Source organism: Vigna umbellata, chromosome 5 (assembly GCF_029865625.1).
Source record: "Vigna umbellata cultivar VRB3 chromosome 5, Vumbellata_1.0, whole genome shotgun sequence".
Taxonomy (NCBI): domain Eukaryota; kingdom Viridiplantae; phylum Streptophyta; class Magnoliopsida; order Fabales; family Fabaceae; genus Vigna; species Vigna umbellata.
This window is the reverse complement of record NC_142169.1, coordinates 68760449-68777445: the sequence shown is the minus strand read 5'-3', so window position 1 is coordinate 68777445 and position 16997 is coordinate 68760449. Positions and strand designations below refer to the sequence as shown.

General features: G+C 29.5%; 2 protein-coding genes across 2 annotated transcripts; one reads left to right on the top strand and one right to left on the bottom strand.

Annotated features, from left to right (window-relative positions):
- The first annotated feature begins 4918 nt into the window (after positions 1 to 4918).
- LOC124830174 (serine carboxypeptidase-like 31) lies at positions 4919 to 8410 on the top strand. Its single transcript, XM_088091731.1, has 10 exons — positions 4919 to 5244; positions 5350 to 5457; positions 5699 to 5794; positions 5922 to 6014; positions 6098 to 6180; positions 6812 to 7099; positions 7531 to 7661; positions 7765 to 7860; positions 7944 to 8049; positions 8131 to 8410. Exons 1-10 carry the CDS (start codon positions 4953 to 4955, stop codon positions 8275 to 8277), a joined length of 1440 nt encoding a protein of 479 aa, XP_087947857.1. The 5' UTR covers positions 4919 to 4952; the 3' UTR covers positions 8278 to 8410.
- A 950-nt stretch (positions 8411 to 9360) lies between these two features.
- Positions 9361 to 10411, bottom strand: LOC124830176 (enoyl-CoA delta isomerase 2, peroxisomal-like). Its single transcript, XM_047303826.2, has one exon. The coding sequence runs from the start codon at positions 10242 to 10244 to the stop codon at positions 9525 to 9527; it is 720 nt and encodes a 239-aa protein (XP_047159782.1). The 5' UTR covers positions 10245 to 10411; the 3' UTR covers positions 9361 to 9524.
- Between the last annotated feature and the right edge of the window lie 6586 nt (positions 10412 to 16997).

Here is a 16997-nt window from a genome sequence, read left to right as displayed (position 1 = left end):
ATCGTTTTACAATTCACAAAGTGGACATGTATCTGATGTTATGTTTTGTTGTTCTTAGGACCAAAGCTTCTCATAGTTTGCTGATGAGACTTTTAGACTGTATATTTTCAAAAATTATGCATTTTAATTATTATTATTTTTTCTACAATAATTTTGGTATTTCTGAATTGAGAAAAAAATTATATATAAAATAGATACTATTGATATTAAACTTAACACTTCATTTTATTGCGCTATTAAACTTGTAAATTAAAAGTTTACTCTTTTCCATATTCATTAACTCTAGTTATAAAAGGTCATATTTTAACCTTTTTATTGAGTTATTGTTATTTGTAAATTCAATAAAATAAGTTTTTATTAAGTTAAGAACATAGATAAGATCTACAATCATTTTCTGTTTTCATATACTGATTCATTAATTATTCTCGTACTGTATAGTTATACGTATTGTTGAGAGACCGACCAGATACAATCACGAGAAAGATGATCAACTCAAATCGATCGCACGATCATCAAAATAGAAGACATATAAGTCGGTCGGGTCCCACCAATAGAACTTCTAATCAAGATTACTAGTAATAATTATTTAGTGGGAAATGAGTTGTGATTAGAGGATTCCACTAATCACAAACTCATTTGGAAACGATGTCGAAAGTACAAAGGTAGGTGATTGCATTTATTGTGAGTTAAAGATTTTATTGTGATCTCCAATCAGATTAATTACTAACTTAAGCGGCAGGTACAGTTGGACGGTTTGGAATGTGAACTAAGAAGGACTTAGGTTAAGAGAGTTACATAAACTGACTTGGAGAAAAATGTAAAGAAATATCTTGTAGAGATCTTGAACCCTATACTCGAAACAATCTTATTTTACAATAATAAGGATTTTACAACCTCGTACAACTTTAACTAAATTTATGATTAATCGATCAAGTTACTAAGTATAAAAATTAATCATTAATAAAATAAAATAAATATACAACCATATATAAATATAGTTAACATATAGAAGAGAATTTGGTGATTATATCTAACTCCAAGGATTTAGTCACTCATGATTTTGAATAACATCAATCTAAACAAACAAAATCAATGAAGAATAAATGGAGGTGAAAGTCTCGAAGGGATGTTTCAATGAATAAAAATGTCATCATCTTTTTATTTTGTGCTTCATTCCTCCTTTCTTGAGTCTTCGTCTTTTCATATATGTGATTTTGAACTAATGAGAGAGCATTGAATAAATTGATCGCTAAGCCTTAATTTGGACTTGGTCGTTAAAGTCTATAAGTAATGCTTTTATGTTTTTGTTTATAGAGTTTTCTAGGTAAGACTTGCTGATAAAAAAAAGTATAAACATTTTTGCTTTTTATAATGATAAAAAACTTGAAAGAAAACTATAAAAATCATCTTAAAAATTGTTTTAAAAAAATTTAATAAATGAATATTCTTAATAAATTAAACATAAAGAGCATTTATAAGGATATAATTGTCTCGTTGAATATTTAATACAAGATTGCCGTAAAAACAAAATAAATATAATTGTCTCCTTGAATATTTAATAAAAGATTGCCGTAAAAACAAAATAAATTTTGTCATAATTGCATTTACACATTAAAAGAATTGAGATAAAGGATCTATGAAGGACAAATTTTTGTTTAACATGAGACAATGAATTTGTTTGCTTGAAATCTGTCATTAAACATGTACCAGAAACCTGTGATTTATCCTTAATAAAGAGGGCATCAACAATATTGTTGGTTACAAGGAAAACAATAGTACATGCATTGCTCGATTAATAGAAAAATATGTTAAAGAAGATATAATAAAACATATATTTTCCTTTTCATTTCTTAATCTTGGAAAGAATATATTGATATTGAAATACATAAAGTTGGCTCATATAATAATCTACCATATTTATATTTACAAAAACTTTGTCATCTTAATGGTGATAATTTTCACAAACGATAAAAATGAATATGTAACACTATTCAAGAGAGAGAAATTCAGTACTAATGAGATCTAAATCATGTTGTTTATTTTTTTTATATAATGTGAGATTTAAACATAAAATTAAAATTTTAATATAATTATATATATATATATATATATATATATATATATATATATATATATATATATATATTATTTAAGATGTTTTTTTTAGAAAAATTCAACGAGACACATTATCTGATGATAATATACACATTTAACCTTTGTTTTTATTCTCTCTTCCTCTTTTGTGTATGTGTATATATATATATATATATATATATATATATATATATATATATAGATATATGTATTCTGTGCTAGTATTTATAACGTGATAAAATTATTCATCCATTGTTGAAATTAAGAAAGTTGGAAAAATGATAAGATAGTGAGTGTTGAAGGATGAAGTTGATTAGTTGTTGCATTCTCTGAGCACTTAGGGTTCCCCTAGTTGAAGTCATAATGCATAAGGTTCGCCACAAAACTCAAGCTTTCTATTTTGTGATGATGAGATTCTTGAAAATAGGTAGCTTTTGATTACATATTTTAGAGAATATATACCAAAACGCAATTTCAATCAACAAGAATATGGTCGTTGGTCAATATGTGGAAAGATATATACTGTTTCAACTGTGCCTTTGTATGCTCTTTTTGATATGACACCGAATAAAGACTACACAACACTTTCCTTTTTCACACTATCGATATATATACACTTCTTCTTATCACTTTCTAAAATTGCTTTCTTTAACCAATACAATATTATACACTAAATAAATTCACTCTTTAAATATGTTATGCACTAATTTCTTCTTAGTGTAGATATCGAAAACGTTCAAAACATTATGTTTAAGCTTCCGATGTAAAATAAACTCAATTTTGTGTGATTATTACACACTTCAGTTCCCACACACACATATATATCTAGCAATCTTATATCAGGAAATTAAACTATTATTAAACAAAAGAAGAGAATATGTAGCAATTTACTTTAAAATATATCAAATCAAAATCAATCTTATAAAACAATTAATATTAAGTGCCGGAATCCTTAAACTAATGAAAACGCAAGGTATCCTGATATCTTTGATGTACTTTGATTGAAATGTTTAATGGGTTTAGAGCATATTAATCGATTCTTAAACAATGAAGATTGGATGAGTGTCATAATTGTTGTAATCGATAAATTCTTCTTCGCTCAGCTGAGCACGTTAATTTGTCCTTTAGAATAGGTTGGTCATGCACAATGCTAAGCCAAATAACATAGAATTTTTCAGAAATCATTTGATGGGATTGACGATTGCAGAATAAATATACAGAATAAAACTAAGGAACAAAACATGGCTGCATCCCCATGATGATGATGATCATGTACTATCGTATAAAAATACTAAACATTTAATTAATCACTGAACTATTCTTTGTCCCTTTTTTCAAAACGTTAATTATAGTTTATTCAACGTTTTATTTCATCCCTTTTTTCTGCACATCTTGCCATGTTTGCGATTAGAATATACTCACCAAAATAAAAATATATTGGCTAATATAAAACCTGCTTTTATTTAAGCTATATTATTTGTAAAGTTTGATCAGACATGAATCATAGATGATTATATGAATAAATCCATCGAGTAAAATCCATTTTATATAACAATAAACTTAATATATTCAATAACATTTAATCTTATCAGCTTCCTTTTAATTATTATTATTATTATCTGTATCAAACTTCCTTTTAACTTTTCTAAAATTTAATAAATATAATATTTAGTAATATCATTCCATTAACACCAAGAATGATAAATTTGTTGCTTTTTAATCATAATTATTTTTAAAAGCATGTAAAAAAACAAATTATCACGTGATAAAATAAGTTTTTTAAATTTAAGTATGCATTTCTCTTATTTCTTCGTTTCTTAAAATCTACAAAAGTATAACACATGTTTTGTATAGAATATTATACATATATTTTTTTTTGTTGGGTTTTATATGCTTTATAGTTCTATTGCATATTATAATTAATATAATATATTATTCAATATTAGTTGGCAGTGTAAGATTAATTTTCACTGCAGTCTAATGTTATTGGGTAGTAAAAAAAACTGACAAACATAAAAAATACTTAATTTCTACATTAAACGGTTCCTGATTATTTTTCCAAATAAAATGTGAAATATAGATAAGAAATTTCTTTATGACTGCAATATTTGATATTTTTTTTTCATCCATAATTTCAATAAATGTTGACTATTTGTATTAATAATCTTAAAAATACATATTAACTTAAAGTATTATTTACGATGGATTATTTATAGTAGACAATAAAACAGTTTAACACTTTCACTTATTTTAAATATTCAATTGTAGTTTTCATATTCAAATTAATTTAAACCAATACTAATTATTGACGAAGTGCTCGTCTGGTTTGTTTGTTTTGTTCTTAAAGTAACTATTTGTCTGAGAAGATGAAGAAAAAGTGAGCCATATTAATTAATTTGACCTACCTGTGTATCGAATATTTTTGGCCAAAACTAGAACAATCAATCATATCACACAGTTTATCCTGCTCCCAAACCTTTTTTTCACTTGAACTAGAGCAATTATTTATCAAAATCCGAAGAACAATCTTGTAAGTAAAGTATTTATTATGTTCATGATGCTTCATGGTGATTGCTGAATAGGAAGCATGCACACAGATTAACACAAATGGAGGATCCACTCAATGTTGTTGCATGCATGAATGCTCTAGAAGCTCATCATCTCACCCAGTCAACAAGAAGAGGAGGAGGAGGATAAAGATACTGCCAGGTTGGACTTTCTCGTCGATCCTATCTATCTGCTTTTCTAAAGTTTCTACTCATACCACACTCACTATAAATAGGTATGTAGTATTTCTCTTTCTCTATCAATCTATAGAATACAATCTTGTTCTTGTGATTTTCCCATTATATCATCATATGGACAACATCATCTACACTTTAGTTTTTATACTTATTCTATCTTTGAAGGCTAATACTGTTTGTTCTAGAGAGAGACAATGGGGTGGTGTGGGGAGAATAGGTTCTGGTGATAATAATAATCTTATGGCTGATCTTGTGACAGACTTGCCTGGCCAACCTCCTGTAGATTTTCAGCACTATGCTGGATACGTCACAGTCAACGAAACCAGTGGAAGAGAACTCTTTTACTGGTTCTACGAAGCCATGACCAAACCTCAAGAAAAACCTTTGGTTCTGTGGCTTAATGGAGGTAAGTTCACGACCTAAACCTGTTCCTTTTGAGGTTGTTTTTTATATGTACATTAATTATCTGACAAGACGACAAGGTGGTTTATTTTAATAAAAAAAATTGCAGGTCCTGGGTGTTCGTCTGTTGGATATGGAGCAACACAGGAAATTGGACCATTTTTAGTGAACACAGATGGCAAAAGCCTTATGTTTAATAACTTCACATGGAACAAAGGTATGAACGCGCCATGACCACAAATATATATATATATATATATATATATATATATATATATATCGTAACAACATATAATATTATTAATCTTTGGCAGAGTCCACCTTAGTTTCTACTTTATATAATATTAGTATAAAAATATGTTGATGCACAAGCACACACTAGTGCTCCATTATCTGACATATCATTGTTGTTAATTGATGCTTAGAATTTTTGACATGAGTGAAATATGAAAACGCAGAGGCCAACATGTTATTCCTGGAATCTCCTGTTGGGGTTGGCTTTTCCTATTCAAATACAACTAGCGAATATGCACAATTGGGAGATGACTTCACAGGTATTAACTTGCAACTGTTGCTAATTTTATTTGAGTGAAATTTGCATTTTCTATTGTTCCTAATTAGCTAGCTTATAATTGATTATACAAAGTTCTCTGATAGATTTATCTGTGCTCTTTGAAACAGCTAATGATGCTTACACTTTTCTGCACAATTGGTTCCTCAAATTTCCATTGTATAGAACAAGGACATTTTACATAGCTGGAGAAAGCTATGCAGGTATTGAAATTGATGAACAAATCAATGAGCTCAATAAGAAGAAGTCAGTTTTAGTCTTATAAAGTCACCATGAAACATTGCAGGAAAGTATGTACCGGAGCTGGCTGAACTCATCCAAGACAGAAACAAGGACCCTTCCCTTCACATTGATCTCAAGGGAATTTTGGTAGTTAATAACTAATACCTACTAAAAAGTTGGTTTAATTCATATTTTGACCAAAAAATTTAGAAGAATCATGGTTGAAAGAATTGATTTCAAGAGGGATATAAATTGAGATTATTAAAAAACACTGGTTTGTGTTTGAGAAAGTTGTTTTAGTTAAAGAACAAAACTTCATGCAGAGTTAATCGTAAATACTTTTGATATTAATTAAAATTGAAACTTCGCTATTACTGATAAATTGTATATCGTGCAGGTTATCAAATTAAAACTTTAATTTTGGTTGATATAATATATAGATGAGTTAAAAAGAGTCCTTTCTTTTTGTGTTTAAAATAAACGATGATCAATGAAACAATTGAAAATTTTGTTTCTTTCAAGAATACGGGTGAAGTAAATAAAAATGAAAGTATAAAGAAAAACTGCTTTATTACAAAGAATATTTCCATATATCTATGCTTTAGTTTCTCGATATGATATGATATGTTGAAATTAATAGATCTACTAAGCAAGTCACATCATGTTCTATGTGAGCATCTTTGCCAAGATAATGGTCATCATAATGAGTTTCATCAATCAGATGCTAGACAGACGCAGTAGATGAATAGCATTAAGTCATGTATTATTTTTTTTGCAGCTGGGCAACCCTGAAACATCTGATGCTGAGGATTGGTCAGGTATGGTTGATTATGCTTGGAGCCATGCAGTGATATCTGATGAAACATACAAAACAATCAAAGCAAGCTGTGACTTCAATAGCAGTGACCCTTGGAGTAACAAAGATTGTAGTCAAGGGGTGGATGAAGTTCTCAAACAGTACAATGAAATCGATATCTACAGCCTCTACACCTCCACATGCTTCGCCAGTACAGCACGTTCAAACGATCGATCCATGCAAATGGTCATGCTTCGCTCATCTAAAATGGTTAGTTATCATCAAACAAAACATCATCAGACTCCACTCTATACAAACATATATATACAGTGGAATTGAGAAACTTTACTTTTAACAAAAGTTGCCTTATGTTACTTGTATGACCATTTCATTACCAAAATGCTTAGTACATTATAAAGATAAAGAAAGAATTTGAGGTTACTTTTTTCTCTATTTATTTACACGTGATTCATAGATGATTTTTTATTTAATTTATTTCTTTTTGTTTTCTCAAATCGGTTAGCAGAAACATAATAAATAATGATATAAATTAATAAAAGGAGAAAAGTAAAAAAGTATAATGAAATATTTATTTTATCATAGGAAGTGCTTGTATATTATTATTCATTTATACTAATTATTAACAGTGTATGTAAGGTATATGCTGTACTGACGCACATGTGGGTTTGGTTAATTGACAGATGCCAAGAATCATGGGTGGTTATGACCCATGTTTGGATGACTATGCTAAAACATTTTACAATAAACCAGATGTTCAGAAGGCTCTCCATGCGAGTGATGGGCAAAATCTCAGGAATTGGAGTATTTGCAAGTACTTTCATGTTCACTTTCTTTTGGGCTTGTTACAAGTATTTGACCAAATAAAAATTTGAACAACTTAATTAACAGCTCTTTCAATGGTCAATCAATATCAGTGACAGCATATTCAAGAGCTGGAAACAATCACAGACTTCTGTTATCCCAATCTACAAGAAGCTGATTTCAGCTGGACTTAAGATTTGGATTTACAGGTAATTGAAACTATTGTATTTCAACCTTTGTAATTCAAACAAAGGTCCTGCGCTGCCATGTTTTCTCATTGTTGACTGTTCAGTGGAGACACTGATGGAAGGGTTCCAGTGCTGTCCACAAGATACAGCTTAAGTATTCTAGATTTGCCAATCACCAAGAAATGGAGACCTTGGTACCATCAAAAGGAGGTAAGAGATCATGAATTCAAGGCACACTGCTTCCTTTTCTTATTTAAGAATTATCTATATACTGTCTTTGACCTGGAACAGGTAAGTGGGTGGTACCAGGAATACGAGGGGCTAACGTTTGCGACATTTCGGGGAGCTGGCCATGCAGTGCCATGTTTCAAACCAAGCAACTCACTCGCATTCTTCTCCTCCTTTCTTAGAGCACAATCACCACCCTCTACTAAATAATGATCGATGGTGATCTTTGTGAAATCCCAGAGAAGATTTTGCTTTTATCGAGACACTACTTAATGTTTGTCTTATCAAAATGTTAAACAACATAATATATAATTAACGAATAAAAGAATGTTACTGGTTTCTACTGACCGGAATATTTTCTTTTCCTTTTCCTTTTCCTTTTTCAATCTTCTTGTCACAGAAACTAAGTAAAAAGAAGAGACCCGCAAATTTATTGTTATTGGCAAATATATTCAGTATTTCTTGCATAATATGGTCATTCGCACATGCATTAAGGAAAATGGGAAATGAGTATGAGATGCTTCATATTATGCATGTGTTTCGGATTAGTTTACAGTAGAATTGATTCCAACCCCCGACATGCATGTGAGAATATGGAGGATGAGTGATGTGATGGAAACGCAATCCAGTTAAGTGAAACGCGGATAAGCGAAGCAACTCTCCTGTGTGGAGATGGAGACATCGTATTTTTCTATCACATCATCCTTGTCTTTCTCTCAGTTCTGTTTTTAAAAAATGCTTTAAAAACATTTGTTATGGGTGTTTCTTTCTGCACCCATCAAATTTCTTCCACCAGTCACAGTTTGATCAGAAGAGGGTGGAATTGGTACAGTGTGTTCCGGAAAGCAAAATCCCAATTGATGAGTTGCAGGAAAAAATTAGATGGAGTGCAGGAAGAAACAACCATTTGTGGCTGCACAATCTTTCTTTGTGGGCCTGTAACAGTATAAAACGGATTTGTTAATTTATGGATCATGTTACTTTTTTTTTTACAATATTTTAATGTTATTGTCGTTAGACCAATCATACAATAATAAAGTATTAAAATATTGTCAAAAAATTATTATTAAATATCATTATCCTTAATTTATTCATGAGCATACTAGAAATAATAATAATTAATAGATCAAAAGTTTAACTTAAAGATTAAATTTAAGTCTTGATGCTATTAGTTACGGAACCAAAATAGATAGACCCATAAAAGATATTTTAAGGGAAAATGAATTCGTAAAAATTAGTTTCTGGTTTTCTTTAACTTGGGTGAACGAAAAATAAAATTGGATAACATGTTAATAATATTAAAATGTTTATAAAACATATATATTGAAGAGAAAAAAAAGAAAAATTAATGTAGATGATAGAGAAATAAGAAGAGGAGATGGAAGGCTTCTGATTACATGAAAGCAGAAATAAAAAAGGGTGGAAGTGAAATGGAGAAAGAGTGTTGAGAATGAGATTCAGATCTTGGATACGATCGCTTTCTGAGTCAAACCCAGAGAGTTGCAGGCAACTGGATACAAACTCTTTCTTATCTCTGCGTAAACTTCACCCACCCATTTCCTTCCGGCTAACTGCTCCCCCAGGCGCATCGCAGCCTCCACCGTGCTCTCCTCGCTATCGTGCGCCGAATCCACGATCCCCGTCTTCACTGCCTCGGCCCCCCTCATCTTTGCGCCGCCCAGTACCAAGTCGCGCAGCACCGCCGGCGACTTCATCTTCGACCTCATCACGGCGGTGAAGTAGTCCGGCAGCGGAAGCCCGAGGTCCACCTCCGGCATATAGAGAACACCGCGGTCGCCGCGCATCAGAACGTAGTCGTGGCTAATCGCGAGCATGAACCCGGCTGCGGAGGCGTGGCCGTTGACGGCGGCGATGGTGGGCATGGGAAGGGAGAGGAGCGCGGCGACGATGGGCCTGAAGGAGGCAACGAGTGACTGGAGGCGATCGTAGGCGGCGGAGGGGTTTGATGCGGCGCGGGCCCAGGCGAGATCGAAGCCGTTGGAGAAGAATTTGCCGTGGGCGGTGGTGAGGAGGACGGAGCCGGGGGTGGCGAGAGAGGAGAGACGAGAAAGCGCGGAGGCCAGAGAACCGATTAGGGTTGGATTGAGACGGTGCTGGGGGTCGTCGCCGGCCAGGGTGAGAACCCACACATTTCCACGCTTCTCGAGGCTACACATTTTTTTTTTGCCAGGCTCCTGGTGTCTCTCTATACCACTACATCAGTGCCATTTAAATCGTATCGAACGTTAACCTAACTTGATTTTAAAATAATTAAAAATATATATATCTTCTTTTTGATAAAAATAATTTACAAGTAATCTTATTGTTAAATTCTAAACGAGTATGTAATAAAAAAAATAGTCCAATACACAACAGGTACATTATTTTAGTTTATAATTGTCTGTATTTATAAGTAGATTGGACAAAAGAAGTGTTCATTTAAAACAACTTTATCATCTCATTTTGTAATTTCCATTGTAAAAGAATTGGAGAGTGAGAAAGTCTTTTGATTTGGAGAATTCAATTTATTGTTGTGGTCGTGAGATTGAGACAGTTAGCATCCTTTGTTATTGTTTAAAAGTTTGTATTCAAGTATATGTCAAGTCAATACCTAAACAATAATGAATCATGTCGAGTTGGATAAATAAAAATTATAAATTATTTTCAAAAAAGATGTGAGAATCTATACAAAATATTCAAATCAACTTCAGAAAGTTATATTTATTTCTCAAAAGAGTTGGCTTTTCAAGATTAAACATATACAAATATAGTTTGTAAATTTTTATGACTGTTCTGTGTTTAAATTCAAAGGCAGGCAATTATTATGTATATTTAAAAACCGCGTGAATATTTTTTTTTAATTTCTTGTAAAGTAAAACAACTACTTATAAATATAATTTCCAATTCAACATAAGAGTTTTAACACAAACTAAAAATTTAACTTAAAATCTAAAAATTAAATTTGAGATGCAGATGTAAAAGCTGGAAAAAATGCTTAAAGAAGAAAATATTGATAATCAAATAAGCAACTACGAATAAGATGTGAAGGACTTGACGATTTTGAATAGTTGGGAAAAAAATCTAATAAATAGAAATATGAATACAAGTTATTCATAATTATTTCTCATTTGAAATTGAGGTCTATAGTTACTTAATCACTCTCAAAACAATTTTCAAAACTCTTATTTTACAAACATTATTTAACAATTATTTTTTTACAGCAGTGTGTTTACAACTTCTATTTAAATCTTTAACTTTCCAGTAATAATTGTTTTCTTTCGTTTTTTATGATCTCGTGAAGTTCACATTATTCATGTTCTTTTCGAAGTTTTTTTTTTTTCAGAATTTTTTATTTTCTTATCTCCACTGTTTTATCATTCACTTCTGTATTTGCTAATGTTATTATTTTCTTATAATAAGAGATAAGTTGCAATAAAAGATAGCCTATTCAAATAAATTAATAAATATATTATGATAAAACTAAGTGTTCACACAAAATACTGTAATAAGTAAAAAAGAAACACGGTATACAGTCGCAATTTTCAGAGCAGTGAACAAAAATTTGCAAACTTTGAAATCAACTATATAAACCCACGGTATTTGAAAAAAATAATGATACTTTGACAACATTTTTTTACAACATTTTAACATCATTTACGTGTCATTCTGTGATTGGTCCAAAATTACTCTATAGTCAATAATAATAATCATAAACACTAACATGGACCAATCACAGAATGACACGTAGATGATGTTAAAATGTTGTCAAAAAAATGTTGTTAAAGTATCATTATCCTTATAAAAAAGAAGCTGCGTGTTTTTAGATTTTTGCTAATATCCATGAAACTATTTAATATAAAAAAAGTTTGTTGTTGTGATTAGTAAAATCTAAAACAATTTTTTACTTCTCTTTTATTAATGGATTTATAGTTTAAAGGTAATGCTTTTTGTTGGGCTTATCCGACATGAAAATGAGTACGGAAATCTGAGTCTCAAATTTGTCATTTTTTATTGGCACGCCCATATTGCTATTCGCCCCACTTTAATGTTTGTTTTTCTTTTGACGAAATGAGTTTCATTAATCATGATGCAGTTTTATTTGATCTAGCTTTAAACCTTTGCGTTTATATGTTTATTTAAAAATAATTAGAGATTGAAAAAATAAATAATAAATCTTTTTAAGTTTATAATTTGGTTATGAATAAAATCATTATGAAAAATTATTTATAAGTTTAGAAAGTTAATCTATTTATAAAAATATTAATAGTAAACTTTATAAAGTTATAAATATATCTAAAATTATAAAGGATACGTAAGAAATATGTATATTAGACTTGCTAAAACCAAAATCAAAGCTCCTGTTTAATGATGTAATATCGGGTTTTTGCAGAATTTATGATAATAGTTATTTATATAATCGATGTTATAGGTCTTACATGCAAAGGAAAAAGTTTAAATTCTCAATTTTTTGAAATGTTTCGTCTCACTTTAGACTTTAATTTATTGAAATCGGAGTTAAAATGTATATATTGCTTCGATTTTTTGTTAAATTAAAATCTATATATTAACAATATTTATAAAAATGCACCGGTTTAATAAAAACCGAAATATATAAGACGTGTTAGAAAATTATTTATACATATATTTCAAAATAAATATATATTTTGAAATATAGAAATTGTCACAAATAATTTTAAATAACTCAATTATTTTTATTGTAGTAAAAAATTAAAATAATTCAAAAATATCTTTTTCTCCTCAATTTTTAATATCATTATACAAATTTTTTATTGATAAAATATTATGTTTTAAAGAATAAAGAACGTAATTACAGACGGCTTATCGACGACCAAAATACTCTCGATAAATCTCTTGTCACTAACATTTACCTAGGGCTTCTGTTCTTCGATAATTACCGAAGGGCAAAAGTCTTCGGTAATTACCGAATGGCAAGAGCCCTCAGTAATTACCGAAGGGCAGAAACCCTTGGTAATTACCGAAGGACAAAAGCCTTCGGTAAAAAACAGACAGAATTAAGTGATATTTGTACTTTGTTATTCAACCACACAACCTGCATAACATGTTCACATCATAATAATTAGCACATAATATGTCTTCGGTAATAAACACATTTTCTTGTAGTGTAATAGTATTATGACAAACTGAATAATAATTATTTAATTCATTCAGAAAAGTCCTAACTTTTCAACTACTTTTTTTGTTTATGTGCATTATAACTGTTCTAGGTTAATTATTTTTTATCATAAATAGGACTGTTAGAATAGAACAGCTTAAACACTATAGTTTTGAAAAAAAAAATTACTATTATTCTTTTAACCATAGATACGTGACTGTGAGCTTGAAACTTTATTTAGGAAGACCAGTGCCACTCAAAGATATACTTTATTGGAATGACTACGGTAGAATAGATTTAATATCTTCTTTTAATTCAATTTAAAGTTATTCCTATAAAGTTTAATCTTTTAATAATATTCTAACTAAGTACGATTAGATTATATTTTTAATTAATATCAAATTTATCGCAATAGAAGATATAATTTATAACAATAATCAGAGTTGTTGTCATTGAATTGAAAATGTATTTTCAATGGAAATTGAACTAGTTATAATACAGATTTATATTTAATTAATTCGAATAGTTTTAAAAGAATAACTCGTGTAATCATTAATTTTATTTCAATTAAAAAAAAATCTACTATACACCATTTAATTAGTTGTCATTAAACATAATGCCTCATTTATGGAGCTAATATTTGGTTTGTATTGTATGATTCTCACGTCATATTACACAAGGACCGGTTTATTCTCATATAAATTATTTTTGTAACGGTATGATTAGAAATATGATTAGGAATATACTTGAAAGGTCAGTCTACAAAAAAATTGATATGAATTTTGAGTAATTTAAAATAAAGTATAATTATCATAATTAAATTGTAATTAAACTATTATTAATTAAAATTCAATTTCGAAATTTTTAATACACCATTAATACTTGAACCATAAATTGAAAACTCAAAAATGAACAAACAGGACGGACGAACAATTTTATGGAACGATCAATTGAAAACTCAAAATTAAACACTAAATACAAACCATTTACCTTAGCTCGCACACCCTTTTTAACATGGGATTAGATTGCAGCTACTTTTCAATAATCAAATCAATCGAAGAATCATTAGTTACTGGTAGCTTGAAATAGGTAAAAGTTACCTTGAATGGTATCATAGTATATGCTTGAACCGGTGCATTAGCGATGCTAATTCCAAATTGGTTTAAGCCAACTTTAAGAACACATATTATTTTCTAAAAGAATTATACCGTTGAACATATGAATCAAAGGACGTGAAATTACTTCAGTATAATTAGTAATTTTGAATTTTCTTAATTATTTAATTGCATTCTGAAACAAAAACCTTGCTTATAGAAAAAGAACGCGATCTATAAATTATTGAATAATTGGCAAAAAACATTGAAGAGACTTTCACATGGTGAGATAATAGGAATGAGTGATCGAAGATATAAAAGAAGAAAATGAAGGAATTAATATAAACGGTAGAGATGAATTATGTAGGTGAATTTGGATAAAAGAGTTTGTTTTCACTGTTAGTGAATCTGGTATTCCTCCATTGAATATGAATTTGTTCTGAACAGCCAATAACATAGCGATACATTAGAGACATGTTTGAATTTCAACGAAAGAGAAAGCACGACAACAATGTCTGGTGCTTTCTGAGGAGCCAATGCCATGGTGATACATATTACACTCAAAAGACACATGATGTACATCATTTCGTGATCAAGATTTATCTTAATCCTATTATCTAATCTTTGCGTGCCATCAATTAAATCAAATACGTGATTATCAATCCGAATAACGATACGTCATTAGATAGAAAAGTAAGACCCAAATCTTTCTCTCCCCACATATAATAATATATATAATATTTTTTTTCATATTATTTGGCCCAATACGGTCCACATATTTTCTTTTTTCTTTATTTTTTTTTAACAGCAAAAGCTTTTTTCAAAGTGTTGTGTTCTGATTGAGTAGTGTGTGGATTGACTTACTCAGTCTCGTCATGTAGTGATATTCCACTTTGATTCAGACATCAGTTCATTATCAATAGTATCTGCAGCCAAGTTACTAAAATATCCTGTTCTGTCTAAACTATTCAATCTGTGAAAATCATGAATCAGTAGTATATAACCTCGATAATCTTGATTTTCACATGGCTTATCATTTTGCTCCAAGAGTCGGTTTCAATATTACTGCCTTTTATTTCGTATGTTGAAGGCAAATTTTAAACACTTTTGTATTTTCCCGTATTAACAAAAAATTCCAAAAGAGAAGGTTAATTATTTCCACTGAAAACTGACATTTTTAATATTTTTTTCTAAATTAGCTGACATTTCATCAGTTAACTTATTTAAAGATACAAACGCCAGGAGTAATATGTAGTTATCAAAATTTGAAGTGTTACATCGAGATCTCATGTATGATCTAAGTTTGAGGTACACTGTTTTTTTATAAGCAATCTCTCTCACACACACATATATATACTCATATAGTTTTATACAGTTCAACATTAGTGAGTTAAAAATATGACTATTTCTCTACGCATATGGTTACCATTGATTTACATAAAAGTGAGAAAAGAAATTATATTCATTATTCTCATTTAAAAAAAAAAACGTTACAAAAAATCACAGCCAAATTCAGAAATAAAAACTAGAATAATAATACTTGAACAAACACAAATCTTTTATATTAACTTCTATCACTTATTACTTTTTTTCTCTTTATTATTATTTTTATAAATTTTATGACTATTTTACTCCTATAATATATGTTAAATAACATGTGTCACCATATTATTACTCAAAAACATAATTAATTATTACATTAACAAAATTAGATACTATTTTATAAAATAAAAATTATTAGTCTAAAATAATCTCTATTATTAATAAAAAAATTATAAATAATTTGTGAATTAAAGTTTAAATTGATTTTTAACGTCAGTTATCAAAGTCTTGAGTACACAACATAATTAATTTTAAATTAATTTAAAAATAAAATTTGATGGAATTTGTATTGCGTGGAGCAACGACACCCCATTTTATAATGTTGTTCCCTAGTTATCTCCGTACTTGCAATCAAATTATTAATGTGATATCTAACTTTCCTTAATAAATTCTATCTTGCTTATGGTTGTTTTATATTTTATGTTCTTTCTTAAAACGTTGCATGTTTTGAATATTTTAAAAGGGTTACAGAAAGCTTCTTCTGTAGGAATGATCATACAAACATTGAATGGGTAAGCAAAGGCATAATTTGCCTGTCAAAATCTTGAAGTGTGGTTTTAGTGGTTCATCGGATCAATAAATATGGAAAGAGACCTCTTTCGACCTTTTTTCCGTTAAATTAACTTATAATTTTCTGTAAGTTTTAGGTGCCGTGTTTTGTTTTTAAGAAATATATTTTTATCTTGTGAGGTGACAAATTAGATTTGACATGTAATAATTGTATTGCTTATTTATGAAATCTTGTCTAATGGCATTTTCATATGACTACATTCAATTTAATTATTTTAAGAGAAAAAAACGGTAGTGTTTCTATCAGTCATTTGTTTTGATACATCGTTTGTTTTTTTATTTAGATGATGCGAAATAATAAGATTGTGTTTTGTTTGTTGATAATATATATTTTGAACTTGATAAAAGTCAAATCAAGATCGTCAATGATTAGTGTTCCTTTTCTTTATTAGTCTTGATACTACAATTATCTGTCCCTTTGAAACGACTTTGCAACAATCTTATACTCAACTTGGAGTACACCTTCTATTGATTAATAATTTTTCTTATGAAACAATGCGATTGATAATATTTTATAAATATTACAAAGA